This window comes from Pseudopipra pipra, chromosome Z (assembly GCF_036250125.1).
Source record: "Pseudopipra pipra isolate bDixPip1 chromosome Z, bDixPip1.hap1, whole genome shotgun sequence".
Lineage (NCBI taxonomy): Eukaryota > Metazoa > Chordata > Aves > Passeriformes > Pipridae > Pseudopipra > Pseudopipra pipra.
This window is the reverse complement of record NC_087581.1, coordinates 62,669,794-62,685,664: the sequence shown is the minus strand read 5'-3', so window position 1 is coordinate 62,685,664 and position 15,871 is coordinate 62,669,794. Positions and strand designations below refer to the sequence as shown.

At 47.8% G+C, this 15,871-nt stretch overlaps 1 protein-coding gene across 13 annotated transcripts in view; it reads left to right on the top strand.

Annotated features, from left to right (window-relative positions):
* ELAVL2 (ELAV like RNA binding protein 2) overlaps nt 1-15,871 on the top strand; it is a 110,930-nt gene that overhangs the window by 21,201 nt on the left and 73,858 nt on the right. For 2 of the 13 annotated variants that reach the window (XM_064641724.1, XM_064641722.1), the window contains exon 1: nt 664-1,191. The exons of 1 other annotated variant lie outside the window; for it this stretch is intronic. Coding sequence is in view for 4 of the 12 variants with exons in the window: in XM_064641721.1 (XP_064497791.1) it covers nt 12,421-12,437 (17 nt within the window). In the remaining 8 variants the exon portion in view is untranslated. Of the gene's footprint in view, nt 1-444; nt 464-623; nt 1,192-3,093; nt 3,193-12,418; nt 12,438-15,871 lie in introns of those variants that run through there. 10 more of the 13 variants (XM_064641731.1, XM_064641727.1, XM_064641721.1 and 7 more) reach the window with 7 other exon arrangements.

Below are 15,871 nucleotides of genomic sequence, written 5' to 3'. Positions count from 1 at the left end.
ACATAAGAAAAGGCTGCTTTCGCGGCAGCTCGTCAGGCGAAGGAATGGTGGCACCGAGAGCCGGCCGCCGCGGGCGTGCCGTGGTGCGCCGCCCCGCTCCCACGTGGCCGACCGGGAGGACGGGAGCGGCCGCGGCCCCGCGCAGTGTGGGCGCTGCGGGAGCGGCGGCCGCCCGGCCCTGTGGGCACTGAGGGCCCCGCGGGCCGCGCTGAGGGCGCTGGGGGCGGAGGGGCCGCCGCGCCCTGCGGGGGCGGGCCCGCCCGCGCGCGGCCCCGGACGGCGCAACGCAGGCTGAGCCGCGGCGCCATGGGCCCGCCGGAGTGGCGGCCCGCGCGGCCAATGGGCGGCCGCCGCCTCGCCGGGGGCGGGCCGGGTGGGCGCGGTCGGGCCAATGCGGGCGCGCGGCGCCGCCAGCAGCCTGCGTTGCGCCGGGTGCGGGGCCGCTGCCGCGCGTGGCGCCGGGGTAGGCGCGGGGCGGCTGCGGCGCGGGGGGGGCGGGAGCGGCCGGGCGGACTCGGGACGGGACGCGGCCGCCCCTGGACGGACACACGCCCCCCGCCGCGCCCCCGCGGCCGCGCCGCCGGGCGCGGCACGCAGACGCACGCAGCCCGGCGCGGCGCGGCGGCGGGCAGGAGCCTGGCGGCGGGGCTGCTATAAATCTGCGGAGCGGTCCGCCTCCCGGCGAGGCACGGCGCGGCATCGCACCGCACGGCGTCCTCCCCCCGTGGCCCCCCGCGATGCTGCAGTTGGCTCGGGTGGCGAGCCGCTAGGAAGTGACCGGCAGGGAGCGAGGGGGAGAGAGAGAGGGAGAGAGCGAGAGAGCATCTTTAAAATCGCCCTTCCATCCCTCTTTTCTTTGTTCCTTCATTTCTCCCTCCCCTCTTTTTGTTCCATTGGGTTGCGAAGGGAGAGTCGTCCTGTCACTCTCTCTTTTTAGTTCTCCCTTTTTCATTTTTTATTTTTCCATTTTTTTTTAATTTTTGATTTTTTTTTCGCCAGTATTGGACCGTCGGGGGTGGGGGAGGGAAAGGATTTTTTTGGTTTGGTTTTGGTTTGGTTTTTATTTGCTTCCTTTTAGAACTGTCCCCAATTTAGCTCTTGTCTTGAGAGAACTATCCATCTGCCTCTTACTCCTTATTGGGAGAACTGCACCGTTACTTTTTTTTTTTTTTTTAAGCCGAGGAGAGGAAGGTAAGTTGTGGCTTCATTCTTTCATTTATTATACGTGTGCGATAGGGTCCACGCTTCCCATTCCAGCGGTGCATGCCGTGTAGAATTACATTGATCACCTGTGCTTGCTCCGTATTGACACCGTTCGTGCCGACGGCGCTGAATGAGGCAGTTCGTGGGTATGGCAGCGTGCCCGCGGAGCTGAGTTGCTGGAAGTATTTGCAGCGTGGGGAGGGCAGCCGCTGAAACTGGGGGACCGCATCGCGGCCACGCAGGACGGCGTGCGCATCCCCACCTGGGCTGGCCCAGCTGTAAAGTTCCAGCGTCTCCGCGCCCCTCGGGCTCTGGATACGTCTCTTTGCGGGGAGCATCCGAGGGGACGGACCGGCACCGCGCGGGTGAAGGCAGACGGTATCACTTTGAGGAGATAAACCCGCATTTGCAGATTAGCCGGGATAAGGCTCCCCGCGCCTAATTGCATTAGAGCCGCACGGCATTTCGCGGCTTCCTGCGGGGCTGGGAGGCGGCTGCGGGCCACGGCGCACAAAGACGCGGCCGGTCGTATTGTCAGCGGGCGCGGAGGGCGGGCGGCGGGGTGGGGAGAGCCGCTGAGCTCTCCCGGAGAGAAGTCGATGACCGTCTTTGGAGAGGGGCCACGTCTTTTCGCGGGGATGAATAACCCGCCGGGGAAGGGGGCGCGTCCCTTTGTTCGGGGCGTCGGAGCGCTGCGTGGGCGGGGCGGCCCCGATCTCTGTCCGTGGTCCTACCGGGGTGGCGGAGGCGCGGACAGCGGTCACCGGCGTGCGCGGGGGAAGTTTGCATCCGGCAACCGCGGCGGGGGTCCCAGCGGGGCTCCGGGCAAAGGAAGGGACAGGGCGTCCCGTCCTCGAGCGCGTATCCCGTCCTCTCGTCCTCCTTCCCCGCGGCAGTGGGAGGGTCTGGGCAGAAGGAGGAGGAGGAGGCGGCGATGGTAAACGCCGGCGCTGCGGCGTGTGCGCTACCGGCGAGGACCGGCCCCGAGCACCGCTGTTGTTGTTTAATTTATGCCCAACACGTTACACCGTACCCACCTATTTCACGTACGAAAATAAGTAATGTGAGAGCTGTATAAGCGAGGCAAATTGGTAGCTGAACGTGTTCCGTCGTTTCCAGGGACCGGCGGTGAGAAGATTTATTTTCACTAGTCTTTGGAGCGCCAGGAGGGCGGGGAGCACACCAAGCCATGCGCTCCCGCGGGGACAGAACTCCCCCTTCTCCCAGCGACATTCCCTCGGGCACTCGCTGGAGCGCTGCCCGCGCGGGCTGAGCGGCCCGAAGGAGCGTAGCCTTGGAGTGCGGCCGCGGGGCTCGGCAGCCGAACCTTGCGGGGGGCGGAGGGAGGTTCCCCTCGCTGTCGTACGCCGCCGGGAAAACGGGACAGTGCTTTCGGAATGGCTAATGCCCGTGGCGGGGGGGTGGCTCTGAGCCAGCACGGCTGCTCGTCGCGGGTCGCTCGCTCCCGCTGCGCCCCCCCGTCGGACGGGCGAGTTGCGGGTTCATCTGCCCCACCGAGCCATTTTCGGAGAGGAGGGAGCGTCAGACCTCCGGGGTTCGGCATTTTACAGGGAAAGGCGGCTAGTCGGTAACCTTGGGGAGACGAGCAGGCATTGTGGGGGTCCTGCCGCTGACCCCACCGGGCACTCGAAAGGCAAGCTCCCGCCCTATCCTGCTCAGCTGACTCCACTCCTCGCTCTCCCCAGCGCCCGCAGGTGCTCCGAGATAGTGGTGGCACAGGGCCCGCCCAGCCTTGGCTCCGCGGAGGGGAGCGGGGCGGCCGCCGTGGGGTGCCCGCACTACCCGGGGGCGCGGCCCCGAGGGCGCGGGGCTTCTTGAGTGGCCGCCGGCAGCGTCACTCAGGCGGCGGCCAAGGGGGCGGGCTGTGGAGCCTTTATAAGGCAGTCACTGGGCCATTTGCCTTCTGGTGCCGCTAGCGTGGTTGCGTCGGTGGGGCAGCGGCCGCACCGGCATCACCGGAGCCATCAGGTGAGGTGGCTGCGGGGCGCTCCGCGGCTCTCTCGGAGCAGCGAACACCTTCCCCCCGCTCCGCTCGGAGCATCGGGCGGCAGCAGCGGTGACCGCGCTCCCCCGGGACAGCGAGCACGTGCACCGCCGGTCCTGGGTTGCTGAAGGAAGGGCAGGTGGAGGGGCAGGGGACGGAGCTGGGGCTTACGGGGAGCCGTGTGGTCCTGGGCGCGGGGCGGCGGGACGGCGGACTCGCCGTGGGGCGGGAGAGGAGAAGTGGAGCCGGAGGGGGCTGTATCCCACCCGGGGAGTGCGGCGGGAAGGGAGGCGGCCTGGGCGGGGGCCGCGGGCGCATGACCAGCGTCCCGCCTGGAACAGGGGTAAAACATGGCGCGAGTGGATCACCCTCTCCTGCTGCTGTAGGTGGCCGGGGGCTTTCCGCCAGGACCGGCTTGGTGCGGTGTAGGTTGCAAACTCCAGGATGCTGGTGGTGTTAGATCAAGAGGGGCTTCCTGTTGCTGGCAGTGGGGCTTTTTTTTTGCGATCAATTCTTTTATCTCCTTCCTCCTTAGTCATACTGTATGGGTTTAATCGCTTTTTGCTTTACCCTTTAGGATTTTCTGACTGTTTGCTCTGCTCCGCTCCCGTCTTTTCCGTGTGGTGCTAATTGGGCGAGTCAAGCACCTGTTCCTCAGACAAAAACTGTTCAGTAAAGCCTTTGTTTAGTCTGCAGCATCCGTTGAATGATCTTTCACCCCACCTATTTCTTTAGCGTGGCCCTGCCACTGGAGCGTCGCTCCCTTTTTTCCCGCAGGCTGCAACTCCCCTTCCCTTTGTCCATGCCTGACCTCGCACTAATCGGAGTGCTCATGTCCACCCTACTGTCTGTCCCCATCCTCTGACCGCGCCCCCGGGCCTGGCGGGGCAGTCGAGGGGCGCGGTGGAGCCCCTCGGGGGCTGTCGCTGGCTGCGGAGGTGCTGCCGCCGGGGCTGCGCCGTGCCCGCCGCTCCCGCCGCGCCGGTGCGACCGCGGGGCTCGGGGGGAGCCGGGCCGGGGGCGCTGCGGGGCTGTGGCAGCGCTCCCGGCGATGGGGAGGAGAGCGGCGACCCCGGCAGAACACCCGGTGCGCTCTGACCGCCGCACCCCGCCCTGGGGGGGAGCTGCGGAGGGTCCCGCCCTGGGAGTCGGCCCTGCCGGGTCTGAAAATTGCCGCGCTGGAGAAGAGAGCCGAGGGGTGGAGGGGGATGGGGGCGGCGCGGTGCGCGGTTCATCTGCTTTTATTTTATTTCGGGGGTACTTTGTGCTTGAGGAGGCGCGGCCGCCCTGGGTCTGGCTGAGCGATCGTCCCCCCGTCGTCGCTGCTCTTTGCAGGGGTGTGTATTGCCCGCTTTTCTTGCCACTAGAAAAAAAAAAAGAATCCCGTTCCCACGTTGTGTGCGTGAGGAGTGAGTTGATTTTGTTTAATCGGCATAGCTCTGGTGGTGAGAACTCCAGCAGCCAGGCAGCTTGGTACCCCTTTCACCTCTGCAACCTCCATGTGCGCCCATTTAAATACAGGTGTAACTTGTTAGGAGAGGAAAGCTGATATATATTAAAAAAAAAAAAAAGCTATCCAGAAAGCACACAAAACAATAGGCAGCAAAATTTTTTTTCATGAAGTAGTCTTGTGCTTGATTTGATTGAAGTCTGTAAGGCTAAAAGGCATTGTTATATTTATGAAGTTTTGAAGACAGCTTTGGTGATATGGTTTAGTAGCCGCATAGGGCCGGACTTCGGGGGCTGGTTTTCTTAAACGCTATATTTGGTAAAGTGGCAACACCTGATGAGGTGGATATTTCAGGAGATATGAATATTTTCTTGAAAGGTGGCAAGTTTCTGATTTTCTTGGGCTGAAAAACTCCACACCACTTAACTTGATTTGTGTCTGCTTTGATGGCCAGTTTTAAGTTAAACCGAAGGAGCCCAGAAAGTGTTCCAGTAAGTGGGTACTTGTTTGATTGAGTAAACAGACACTGGGGTATTAGTTAGAGCTTCAGTTTTCACTTTTTTTCTTTTAATCCCATGCATTTTGAAGCCTGAAGTTACATTCAGTTTTTTCATCCCTCTTTTATCTGACCTTTCAGAAATGTTCTATTAGAGCTGGTAGCTCTAGGAGTGGACTTTGAAACTGGTTTATAGCTGTTATACATAAATAATTTTGTTTGCGAATACAAAATTGGTAATCCTGTGTGCACTGTTTAAAATGGGATATTACTTAATCAGAGAGAAATACAGGTATTTGAAGTTTTGCTACAATATATGGACCACTTGTAACTATGGTCACATACAAATGACCTTGAAACTGCTAAGGAATTTTATCACACGTGTTATAATCTGACAAAGTGCATCTTTAATGCCCCTTTCAAATGTCTTCTCTTTGTACCTATGTGGATATTTCTGCTTCGGCAATAGATGTCTTAATTTTGTGGGTTTGTTCTTGTGGAGTGGTTGATCCTTTATATGTGCAGTGGAGATTCTAATCGTTTTAGTCTTTGTGATGGGTACTTCTTCGATGTATTCCTGTTTGTGTAAATCTCTTATTAGTTTAATCATGCTAGTATAATGTTTCTGCATGTAAATTTATTGTGACTGTACATTCTAATGCAAACGTTGAGTTTCATTCTTTTCTGGATTCATTCCAAATGCTGGTTTTTAAGTGAGAGAGAAAGATCCTTTTATTAGTATTTTGTTGTCATTGATTTACTTGCTGCCTCTTCAGAAATTGGGATCTAGCGTATTTCAGATTGAGCTGGGTGATCCAGATGTTCTGAATTGAAATTATTCTAAATAGCCACTAGATCAGGAGCATCTGTATAAAAAAAAGAGAGAAAACGCTTTCGAATTATGTCCCAGGTTTCTGCATGGCAATATTCAAACTACAGTAGAGGCCTAGGCTGAGTTGTATTAAAGTTCTTGTAATAATAAGCTAGATTTTTGGGGGAACAGAGCTAAGCGTGCTTTATTTGGGGACTAAGTAGGAAATAGATGATATGTGATCTAGTGTTCTAAAAGCCCAAGGAATAGTTCAGCTTTTCTGTGCTTCTTAAAATAAGTCAATGCCACTGCAGAGGTGGACTTTACAGTTAAAAATAGTACAAGGATGCAAGCACAAGCTCCTTTCTAGTAGCAGTGATGCTGAAATGCTGCTTTTATAAGTAAAACTTGCTGTCTTACGGTGTAATGACTTTTGATTATATTTGTGGCCACTGATGTTCTTCATAGCAATAAAACTGATCCTGAGCTAATGGATAAACTGAGTTTTTGATGAATATACATTTCAGTATGGCTTTATTGCCATCTTTGCTTTTACTGAAATGCTTTTCTAATAGATGCTAGTATCTACAGAGGGCAAGTGAGTGTTATCAGCTGTTGCTAACACTTGAAAAGTGAGAGAATGTTGCCTTAGTGCACAAAGATTTCTTTTCCTGACAGCCCTCAAATCAGTTAAAAAATCACAACACTATCCAGTGTTTAGCTGATGGTGTTTTGGGTTTTGACATCTGTAGTTCCTGTTCTGAAGGAAGATGCAACATGTTTTTTTGATCTGTTGCCTGTGCAAATCTACCTAGTTTGATTTACCCAGAAGGATTAGTTCTAGACAGACTGGTGTAGGAGAACTTGAAAGTTTTAGCTACTAGAGCTGGTGGGGCAGATCAAGATGTCTTGTGGTCTCATCCTTGTTGAAATTTTGAAAGCCATCTTGAGTGTATTGTGGCTAAATAACATAGGTAGGGTTCCTTATTGATTCCCACTGAAGCTCAGAGAAACTGCCAATATTAAGCAAGCTGCTTTTGCCCAGTAAGCATTATTGTTAATTTGTAGGGATTCTTTGTATCTAATAACTTTGCCACTGAACAAATAAATGTAATGCTAAATTTGACAGTCTCTGATCAGAGAACAGCTAATTGTTGGTTTTCGTTGTGTTTGGAAGTGCATGTGTTTCACACAGACTTTTTGGCATACAGTAACTACACGTTGGAAAGATGACCTCAATGAAACACTTGGCTTTCATAGTGTTTTTGTATGGAGTGCAGTTTTTGAGCTTTAAAACCAAGTGAAACAGAAACAGCTCATGGCAGAAATCTTAAGCACGCTTTTCAGAAGCTTATTTAAGGATTCTAACCCCACATTAAGTTTTTGAAGTAGCTCACAGTCTAAATCTGACTTGGCTGGCAAAATATGTGGAGTTTTAAGAGCAGTAATTATGTAATGTGAAAAACTGTAATGGGAAGGTCTTACTTGCATACATTTGAAAAACTCAGGTTGGGAACAAGCTGAAATTTTCCAGATGGAGATTAAACTAGTATTGCACTATTTCCTGTTCTGTCTGAGCCACTGTTCCTCATGGTCCTCCTATACTTAAGCAACAGGTGTTTTACTTTGTTTTAGTAGTCATAGTAAGCCTGGATGTAATCAGGGTTTGAAAAAAGCTATATTTGCTTAATAAAAGTTGAGATGAGAGTTAGGTGTTTAAATGTGCTGGCGGTGAGTGCACCAGCCTAGGATCAGTTCCCATTCTAGGACGTTCTAGACTTCACTTTGTAAAACATTGGTGATACTGATTCTCCGTTCCCTCACGAAGTCCTGATATTGCTCATGGCTCAAGTAGTCCAGCTGGTGATTAGAAACAGCTAAGAGATTCTTGAGCTAGATGAGGCTGTCAGAGATTGCGAGAACAGGTAACTTGGATTGCTGCATTTAGCAAAGAAATAGGTATATCCCAGTAAACCGGCAACAGCTGACTATGACTCAGAAGCTAAAAAAGCTAAAGTGCTGAGATGTTGTACTGTAGTCTTAAGATGCCTTCCTGACTTCTTCAGCTGATCATGGAGTACAGGTAGAAAGTGTTATACTGTGAAAATCAACTGAATTGCTATAACATACTGTAGAGTGTGTATATGCAGTTTTGTGAATGCTTACTGCCTGAATACTGGTAAAACAGGGAATTTTTTAACATTCAATTATGTTGCAAAACAGTCCACACAGAGGTAGGAAAGGGTATTCAGGGTGTACTGGAATATTCACTGTGTTGACTAGCCTTTCTGGTAGGTCTGTGCTGGCTGCATTTGCTTTCAGAGTCATCAGGATGAGTTTCTTTAACTAGGTACTTACTCAGATTTATCTGAATAAGCTTTATGCATTTTTGTGGAATGAAATTGCCATTGCATGACTGCAGGACTACTGACTTGAAATCTTGTGGTCAGAAGTGAAATTAGTAGGATTTATTTTACAGAATGGATGAACAGAGTTGATTTCTTGGAAATGCAATTAAATACTTGTAGACAAATGCCTTAATCATTTTAGCTTGTAAGGTTTGAGAGGATGAGATTGAGCCATGGAAAGGGAAAAGTAATGTAAATTCAGCTTCTCTACCAGTAGTGTCCCTGCTGATTGTATTTTCCAATACTGTTCTTATATATTTTTTCAGGAGTAGAATTATGTTCAGAAGGGGGAAGTTGGAGTCATCTTTCCTGTGTTTTTTTTTTTTTTATGGTTGCCTGTTGTTTGTTATATGTATTGATGAAAACTTATGGCATATTACCTGAAGTGAGGTGGAGGAGGAGGCCTGACAGAAGGTACTTGGATAGTCTGTGCCATTTCCACCTTGCTGAATTGCCATGATGAGGTAGTGATTCCAGTGGGTTTTTCAGATACTTGGACTGTACCTACATGCTGTGGGGCATGAACATTTGAAAGGGGGCTCCTTAGGCTGGCCTTGTCTTTAATTTCAGAGTCAGTAGTGGATACGTTCCAAACATTAGCATTCATGGTATCTAAATGGAGTTTTGCAGGGAAAAATATGTTTTTGACAATGTTGAACCTAGACCTGTCTCTCTGTACAGTGAGATTTGGGCAGTCAACCTTTGCAAGTAGGAGGCTGCAGGGTTTTGTTTTTATGTTATGTTAGCTCACTCTTAACATGTCTTCATGTAGACAAAATCGGGTAAGGATTTCATTATAATGTCTCTTGTTAATAATAGAACTATAAAATGCCTTCAAGAAGTTAAATTCACTGTTTTAGATTTGTTGCAATGGATACCAAAAATGAAAAAATAAGTACCTAAACATCAGAAAAAGGGGCAAGGCTTTGTATGCCTACTGTTCAAACTTGGCCTTGTAAGCTTGCCAGTTCTGTTTTTTTAAGTGCTTGTGGCATGTGATTTTTAGCTTCAGTACCAAAGTGGAGCACTCCTTCAGTTCTTATTTGTTATTAACTTATTTTCAGGGTACCTCTGAATTCATTCTTGAAGTTAGTCTTCTCCCTTACATGCTGTGGACACCGCTATGCCTGGACTTAAGCATCTTCTTTGGAGAAGGGTGTGCTGAATGGCCTTATAGCTTTTGATAACTCATGGAACAGTGGGGCATGAATGTACTTATTTACCTACAGAAGTAGTTAAGGTTCCTGCAACACTGCTCCAGGTGACCCTGTGACAGCTGCATGCAAGCGGTGAGGAGGAGAAGGTGGTCACTTGAAACCCTGGTCTGCTAAAGAGTGTTTCTGGCAAGGAAGATGAGTGCAGGAGGGAGTAGGTATTGGGGCCATCCGTCATAGCAGAGGAAGAGATTGTGAGTGCAGTGTTTGGATTTCTGAATTTTCTTTGAGCACATATGTGCATAGCCATTGCACTGAAATGGGTAACAGATTGCAGGAATGCTAGTAGCATATATGCCTTCTTTTTATGTTCCCATTTTAGTTCTGTAATGGACTCTTTGTTTCAGTGCCATCCATTTCATTTGTCCTGTTGAAATGCCAGAAAACTACTGGTCTGACCTCTGTTTTTATTTATCCATTAACATTAAATATGCATCAACTCAGTTTAAAGGCAGAGTAAGATCTTGGGATTTATTTAAATTTTCTGTATCTACTGTTCATCTCAACTCTTGAAGCCAGCAAGCATAACTAGAGATGAACACTTATTGGTTGTGTCACAGTTGATTTAAGAAGAGCTTTTAAATCTTTTAAAATTATATCTTAGAATTGTAATACCCACTATAATTGTAATTAAGGCATTATTTTTATCTCTAGTAACGTGTAGAAATCTCATCAGACATCCTGCTGTGGTTCATTTCTGCCTGGATAAGCATTAGAAGCTTCTTTCTGTTTCCAAAAGAGGGACAGCTAAAGTCATAACTCTAAAACACCATATGTTGCTTGTAACAGACTATGTATGTACTGCTTGCATGCAGTAGAGAAGAAATTAGTTTATTAATGAGTGAACTTTTTAATTTTGATGTGCTTTTACCTTGAACTGCAAGCCTAAATTGAGATCGTGACCTAAAACTGCTGTTGCTAATCTGGCCAGAGCACCCATTCTGAAGGGAACTGGAAAACTGCTGACAAAGTGAACTGCATAAAGTGAAGAAGACTTTAGAAGCTGCTTTTGCATTCAGATAGCTAAACTGTGAAACTTGGCATAGCAATAGCACTTGCCTTGGACTGCATCCATGGTTGAGATGTTGGTAGGCAAGATGAGAATTACAGCCTCATTAACCAACTGAGTAGCTGAATTTTTTCTGTAACAGTTGAGCAAACTGAAAGAAAATTTAATGGAGTCATGCTTGTCTTTTGATAGAGGCTATTTTTATGAGGAGGTGGTTCTTGTAGTGAAATTCCGCTGAACCAATGCAGCTGAAGGACATAAAACTAGCCATCGTGGTGGAGACCAAGGCTCTTTTTTTTTTTTTCTGTTATGCCTCTGATCAAGGATTTCTTCGCTGAAATTATAACTGGGCTGTAGGGTTTCTTTTCTTATGTGGAAGATTTTGTGTGCAACTCAGTGTCTGACATGGTGACTGCTTCCACCTTGAGCAGTGGAACACAGATGACACATTCAAAGGTTTGAGCCACCTCATTCAGTGGAAGATGTCCCTCCTTATGGCACAGGTGTTGGAACTAGGTGATTTAAAGATCATTTCCAACCCAGACCATTCTGTGAGTCTAGGAGGACTGCATCTCTGAGGGGTACTTTCTGCATGAGTTTGTTAGCATTAGGAGAAATGTAGATTTCAGTATTAATTATTAGGTTTGATAACCTAGTATTTCAGTAGTAGCTGTTAGAAAAGAATTAGATACTGCAGACTTCTGCTGTGGTAAAAATACAGCCTATTTTTCTTTTGTGGATATGGCTTTTTGGATCTTTACAAACACTGCATGCTGTGTTAGCAAGTGGAGTAAGCATTACTTGTTTTGAAATATGTTTAGGTGTTCTGAAATGAGGGATGTCAATGTTCCTAAAGAAATTCTAAGGGAAATTGCCTGTCTTTGGTGTGAATTGCATAAAATGATCAGGTGCATCAGGTTTCCTGTTTGAAACAATGTATGAGAACAGAAAAAGGGTTAATAGTTTCTGTAGGAACAGTTTCCCTTTTTTTAACTTAAATGTGCAGTAGCAGATTTAGCTTACACTTGTGCATACCAATTTTGCATAATCTTTGCATGTCCTGAGTGAGTGACCAAGATCAGGGACCTAATTTTTGTGGCTGTTGCTACTACTTGCTCAAATATTCAAGCACTGAAAATTAATGATCGTCTAATTGTAGCTGTCCTCCTATTTGATAAATGGGGTTGACTTGCCCTTTTAAAAACTGATTTATGTATCTCTCCATGACTTGCTTGACCTGAGAAGGCTATGCTGTTTTAACTGAATACATTTTAAAAGATCTATCTGTTAGGCTATTAGGAAGAGCTGTAGACATGTGCTTTTAATCATATGTTTAGTCCAAATTAAGAAAACAATGAATAAATTGCTATCAAATGCAGTACACATATGCAGGACTTTACATTGACCTACACAAATGCGTGTGAAATGGTACACTCATGTACAATATGATAGTGCCTGGGCAGCTTTGAACACTTGAATGTGAATGGTGCATGTTGGCTGTGCAATGTACATGGACTGAAGAGTTAGTTAATTGCTGCTTGAAAAATATGGAAGTTATACAACAGGATTAATAAATGGGAATAGGAGCATCACTTTCTTGAAATGTAGAAGTATTGTGGATGTAGCAAAGAGATGAAGATACTTTTCATATTCGAATGCAAGATGAATAGTTTGAGCTGTGTCTGTGACCCAAATTTGTGAACTTGTAAAGCTAATCAGCCTCCTGAGACATCTGTGTAAGGTATGCTTGACTACATGTAACTTTTAATGCTCTTTGAAAACTCTGCAGGTGCTGGCTATAGCTCATGAGGCCTTCGGTTCCAGATGACCCTTTCTTTCAGGTACCTGTTAGTCATGTTTTTTCTTTCCTGACCTGAGGGAAATTATGAGCTTACTTGCAGTCTTACGACACTACCATATTAAGACAGTGACAATCTCCAAATCGAAACTTTAGTGGCTTCATCATGCTCACTTTGTGAAACATTTAAAAAGATTTGCTTTAAAGCTTGTGCTACGGGATGGTCTATTCACTACAGAGGTTTTGCCCTCCTTTGACTTGAAGATAGATGGGTAGACAAACACTGAAGATTCTTTCCAAATCCTAGGTGATAATGTTTTTTTAAGGCCTTCAGGTTTGGCCAGGGAAGTAATGCACTCTGTCTCCTAACCTGAAGAATTATTTTCTACACCTTTTTTAACAGAAAAAAGTATCAGACCAGGCTTTGAGCTACTGGGTCAAGAAAAAGTGTTCCCTGAGCAATTTCCCACAGGTCGCTCTTCTGTGTCAGTCAGTTTTAGTTGAAAGCCTGTGCTTTTCTTGAAGCTCCTGTTCAGAAATGGATGCTTTGTGTAGCACAAAGCTAGATGGGACTAAATAATAGTGAGAAGCTATTTCTATAGAAGAGTGGCCTCTATGGCCAGCTTCTACTGTAGATAGTTTTTGAAGTAGGCTAATTCCTTGCTTTTTCTTCCATGGAGGTTTCTAAAAGTAGATTTTCTTCCCCTTACTCTTGCCTCTCTCCAGCAAAATAAGTCATCTGAAGATTGAGGGTTGAGATTGATTTAAGTGAGCTTGGACATGCCTTATTTTTAACCAGCTGGTGTTGGTTCCCATAGAGACTGTTTGGTGTAGCTGGTGTGTGACAAGGAGTAGAGGTGCCTCCCCTTTCCCAAGCCCCTCAGGACCTACTGTGATGGTGTGGGATGTACTGAAGAAGTGACAAAGCCACTAGGAGGAAATTCTGGGCTTGAGGAAGCAGGGAGGTGAAAACACCGTAAGTACCACTGTACCATCCAGATCTTGCTTCCCTGAGGGAGCAAGGGCAAAATGACCTGTTTTAGTCGCTGAATTAGTTTGAAGTTTGGAGCCACAGTAATGTGGAGAAGACGATCTTTGTCCAGTTGTTTTGCATACTGCGTGTCAGTGAAGGACATCACATGGTGGTGGGCACCCAGATGGGGTACTTAGGCCCAGTAAAATACTTGTGTTACTGCTTATGTAGCTCTGTGCTGGCCGAGAAATAGGAGTTTTGTTCAGAGTCTTAGCAAACTTCATAAATAGCTAAGGTTCTCCTGAACACTGCAGGAAAGCAGCAACCAAGGAGCCTTGAAGATTTTGAGGAGGACCTGGAAACTTTTTAGTTGGCTGGTACCAGTCTGTGTCTGGACTTGTGTGGGACTGGCTCTTTAACTTCATCTCTGTGGAGTTGTAGCTCACTACTTCGGGTGTCTGAAGCAGGGTTTTGAGGCAGCATGAGTTGTCTGGGAAGAGGTCCAGGGCTGTCCATACTGGACATGGTCAGTGCCAGCCAGATCTGTGATGGTCTCACTGCTACAGAACCCAGCCAAGCCTGTTGTGGAAGTCTGTGGTGCCTCTGTGAACACCTGCTTAAAGGACAAAATGTGGGGAATGGGTGAAGAAGACTGATGGGGGGGGGAAGTGTGAGGAAGCAGCCCTACAAGCACTAGGTTCAGAAGAGGAGAGGAAAACTATGAATCTCCTGGGCTGGGGCAGGTGTAGTCCTGCAGCCTAGGGGAGGTGGCCATGGAGGAACAGGCTGTTGCCTGCAGCCCATGGAGAGGACTATGTTGGACGTGCGCTGCAGCCTGTGCCACAGCAGGGGGATGTTTCCTGCTGCTGGCGGTTGAGGGCCCTTGCTGGAGCACGGGGTAAAAGCATCTGTAAGCCTCTGTCCTCCTCACTTATTGGGTTGTGGTGGGCAGGAGTTGGGAATGAAGGATGGAAATTGATCAAAGGAAGATGGGAGTGGAAGGTGCTTTAATTTTGCTTTTGTTCTTACTAGCTAAATCCATTTTAATTTGCAACACACTAATTTCCCTCAAGTTGAGCTGATTTTGCCCATGACTTTCATTGTTAAATGGTCTTTTTCTTGACCCAAGAAGTTTGTCATCCTCTTTTCTCTCCTGGCTGGTCCTGTTGTAGAGTGGATGTCTGGCGAGGCACCAGGTAGGTCACCAATCAGTGGCTTAGTCTGTCAGAGGGCACTGAATCTCTGAAAGACCAGGTGTGTACTGGTGGCTGGACGTAGTTGGCTAAGCAGAATGATTAAGGGTGGAGATGGCTGTGCTGTCTGTTAAAATGCTTGTGAGTTTTAGGTGTGTGTGCTGTAATGCCTGCCTTTGAGATGCGGTTTCTTCAAATTCTGTCACCTAATTAACAAGGAATAACTAGGCTTTAAACTGGACAAGGAATATGCATACAGGGTATTATTAGTGAAAGACTTTGTATTTTCTTCTGTACTCTTGTGCTTGCAAGAAGGGATGGTTGGTTTGTGTAAGTAGTGCATTTCTGTATGAGTACCTGACCTGAGAACAGATTTGTCTTCATTCATACTGGCGTTTGATAAGGCTTTTAAGTGTTTGTGGAGCAGGTATTTCTGACTCCCTCCTTCCCAAGAGGGAGTCAGAAGTTGGACAGTTTCTTAATTTTTAGGTAGGAAATAGTTCCATGGTATATGACTTGCTCCATTTTTCTTTTATTTGTTAGGCAAAAAAATCAGTTGTCGAAGTTTGTCGTACAAACAGTTTATGGCCCAGGCAACTGTTGTTACTGTCTTGTGTTCACTGCCATGATTAAAGATAGGCAATCATCCTTTGCCAGCAGTGACAGTCTTTAAATTGTCTCTGTCTGCCGGGTCTTTGTCCTGTGTTTTGAGCAGTGAAAGAGTTATGGTTCATGTTATGTGGTGTACTCGGATGCACAGTATTTGTAACTGAAGTTTGCAAGTCAGTCTCTGTTAATAAGTGACTGGATGGTAAAACTTTCCCACTCAGGTGTTTTTTCTTTTTAACCACTGATATACTGATGGTAAGGCCCCATTCCTATTCATGTCCTGTTTTTCAGTATCCACAGTAAATGAATGATGATCTGAATCTACAGTGTCAGTGCAGAGCCATAATAACCAGGAGTGTATAGAAGTGGACACTGATGGTAGGGGTCAGAGATTGACTTTAGTGAGCTGCAGAGGTATATGCCTCACAGATGTGCTGTTCTGGAAGTGTTGTGGCTGTCAGATCTGTGATTCAAGATGCTCTAGGGGTCTTGGTGAGACTCATCCAGCTCCTGGACAATTGACCAGTACTTGCTGCTTATCCCTTTGGGCCGTAGTGGTAGTCAAGGGAAGACTGAAATAAAACTAGTGGGCCACAGAGCTCTGGGAGTGCAAGCAAAGGACATGGGAGTTCTGGAGGAGGTCTAAATTCTAAAGTTGAAGGATAAGAGTTTTGGTGGAAGTACATAGGGTTTGTATCAGAA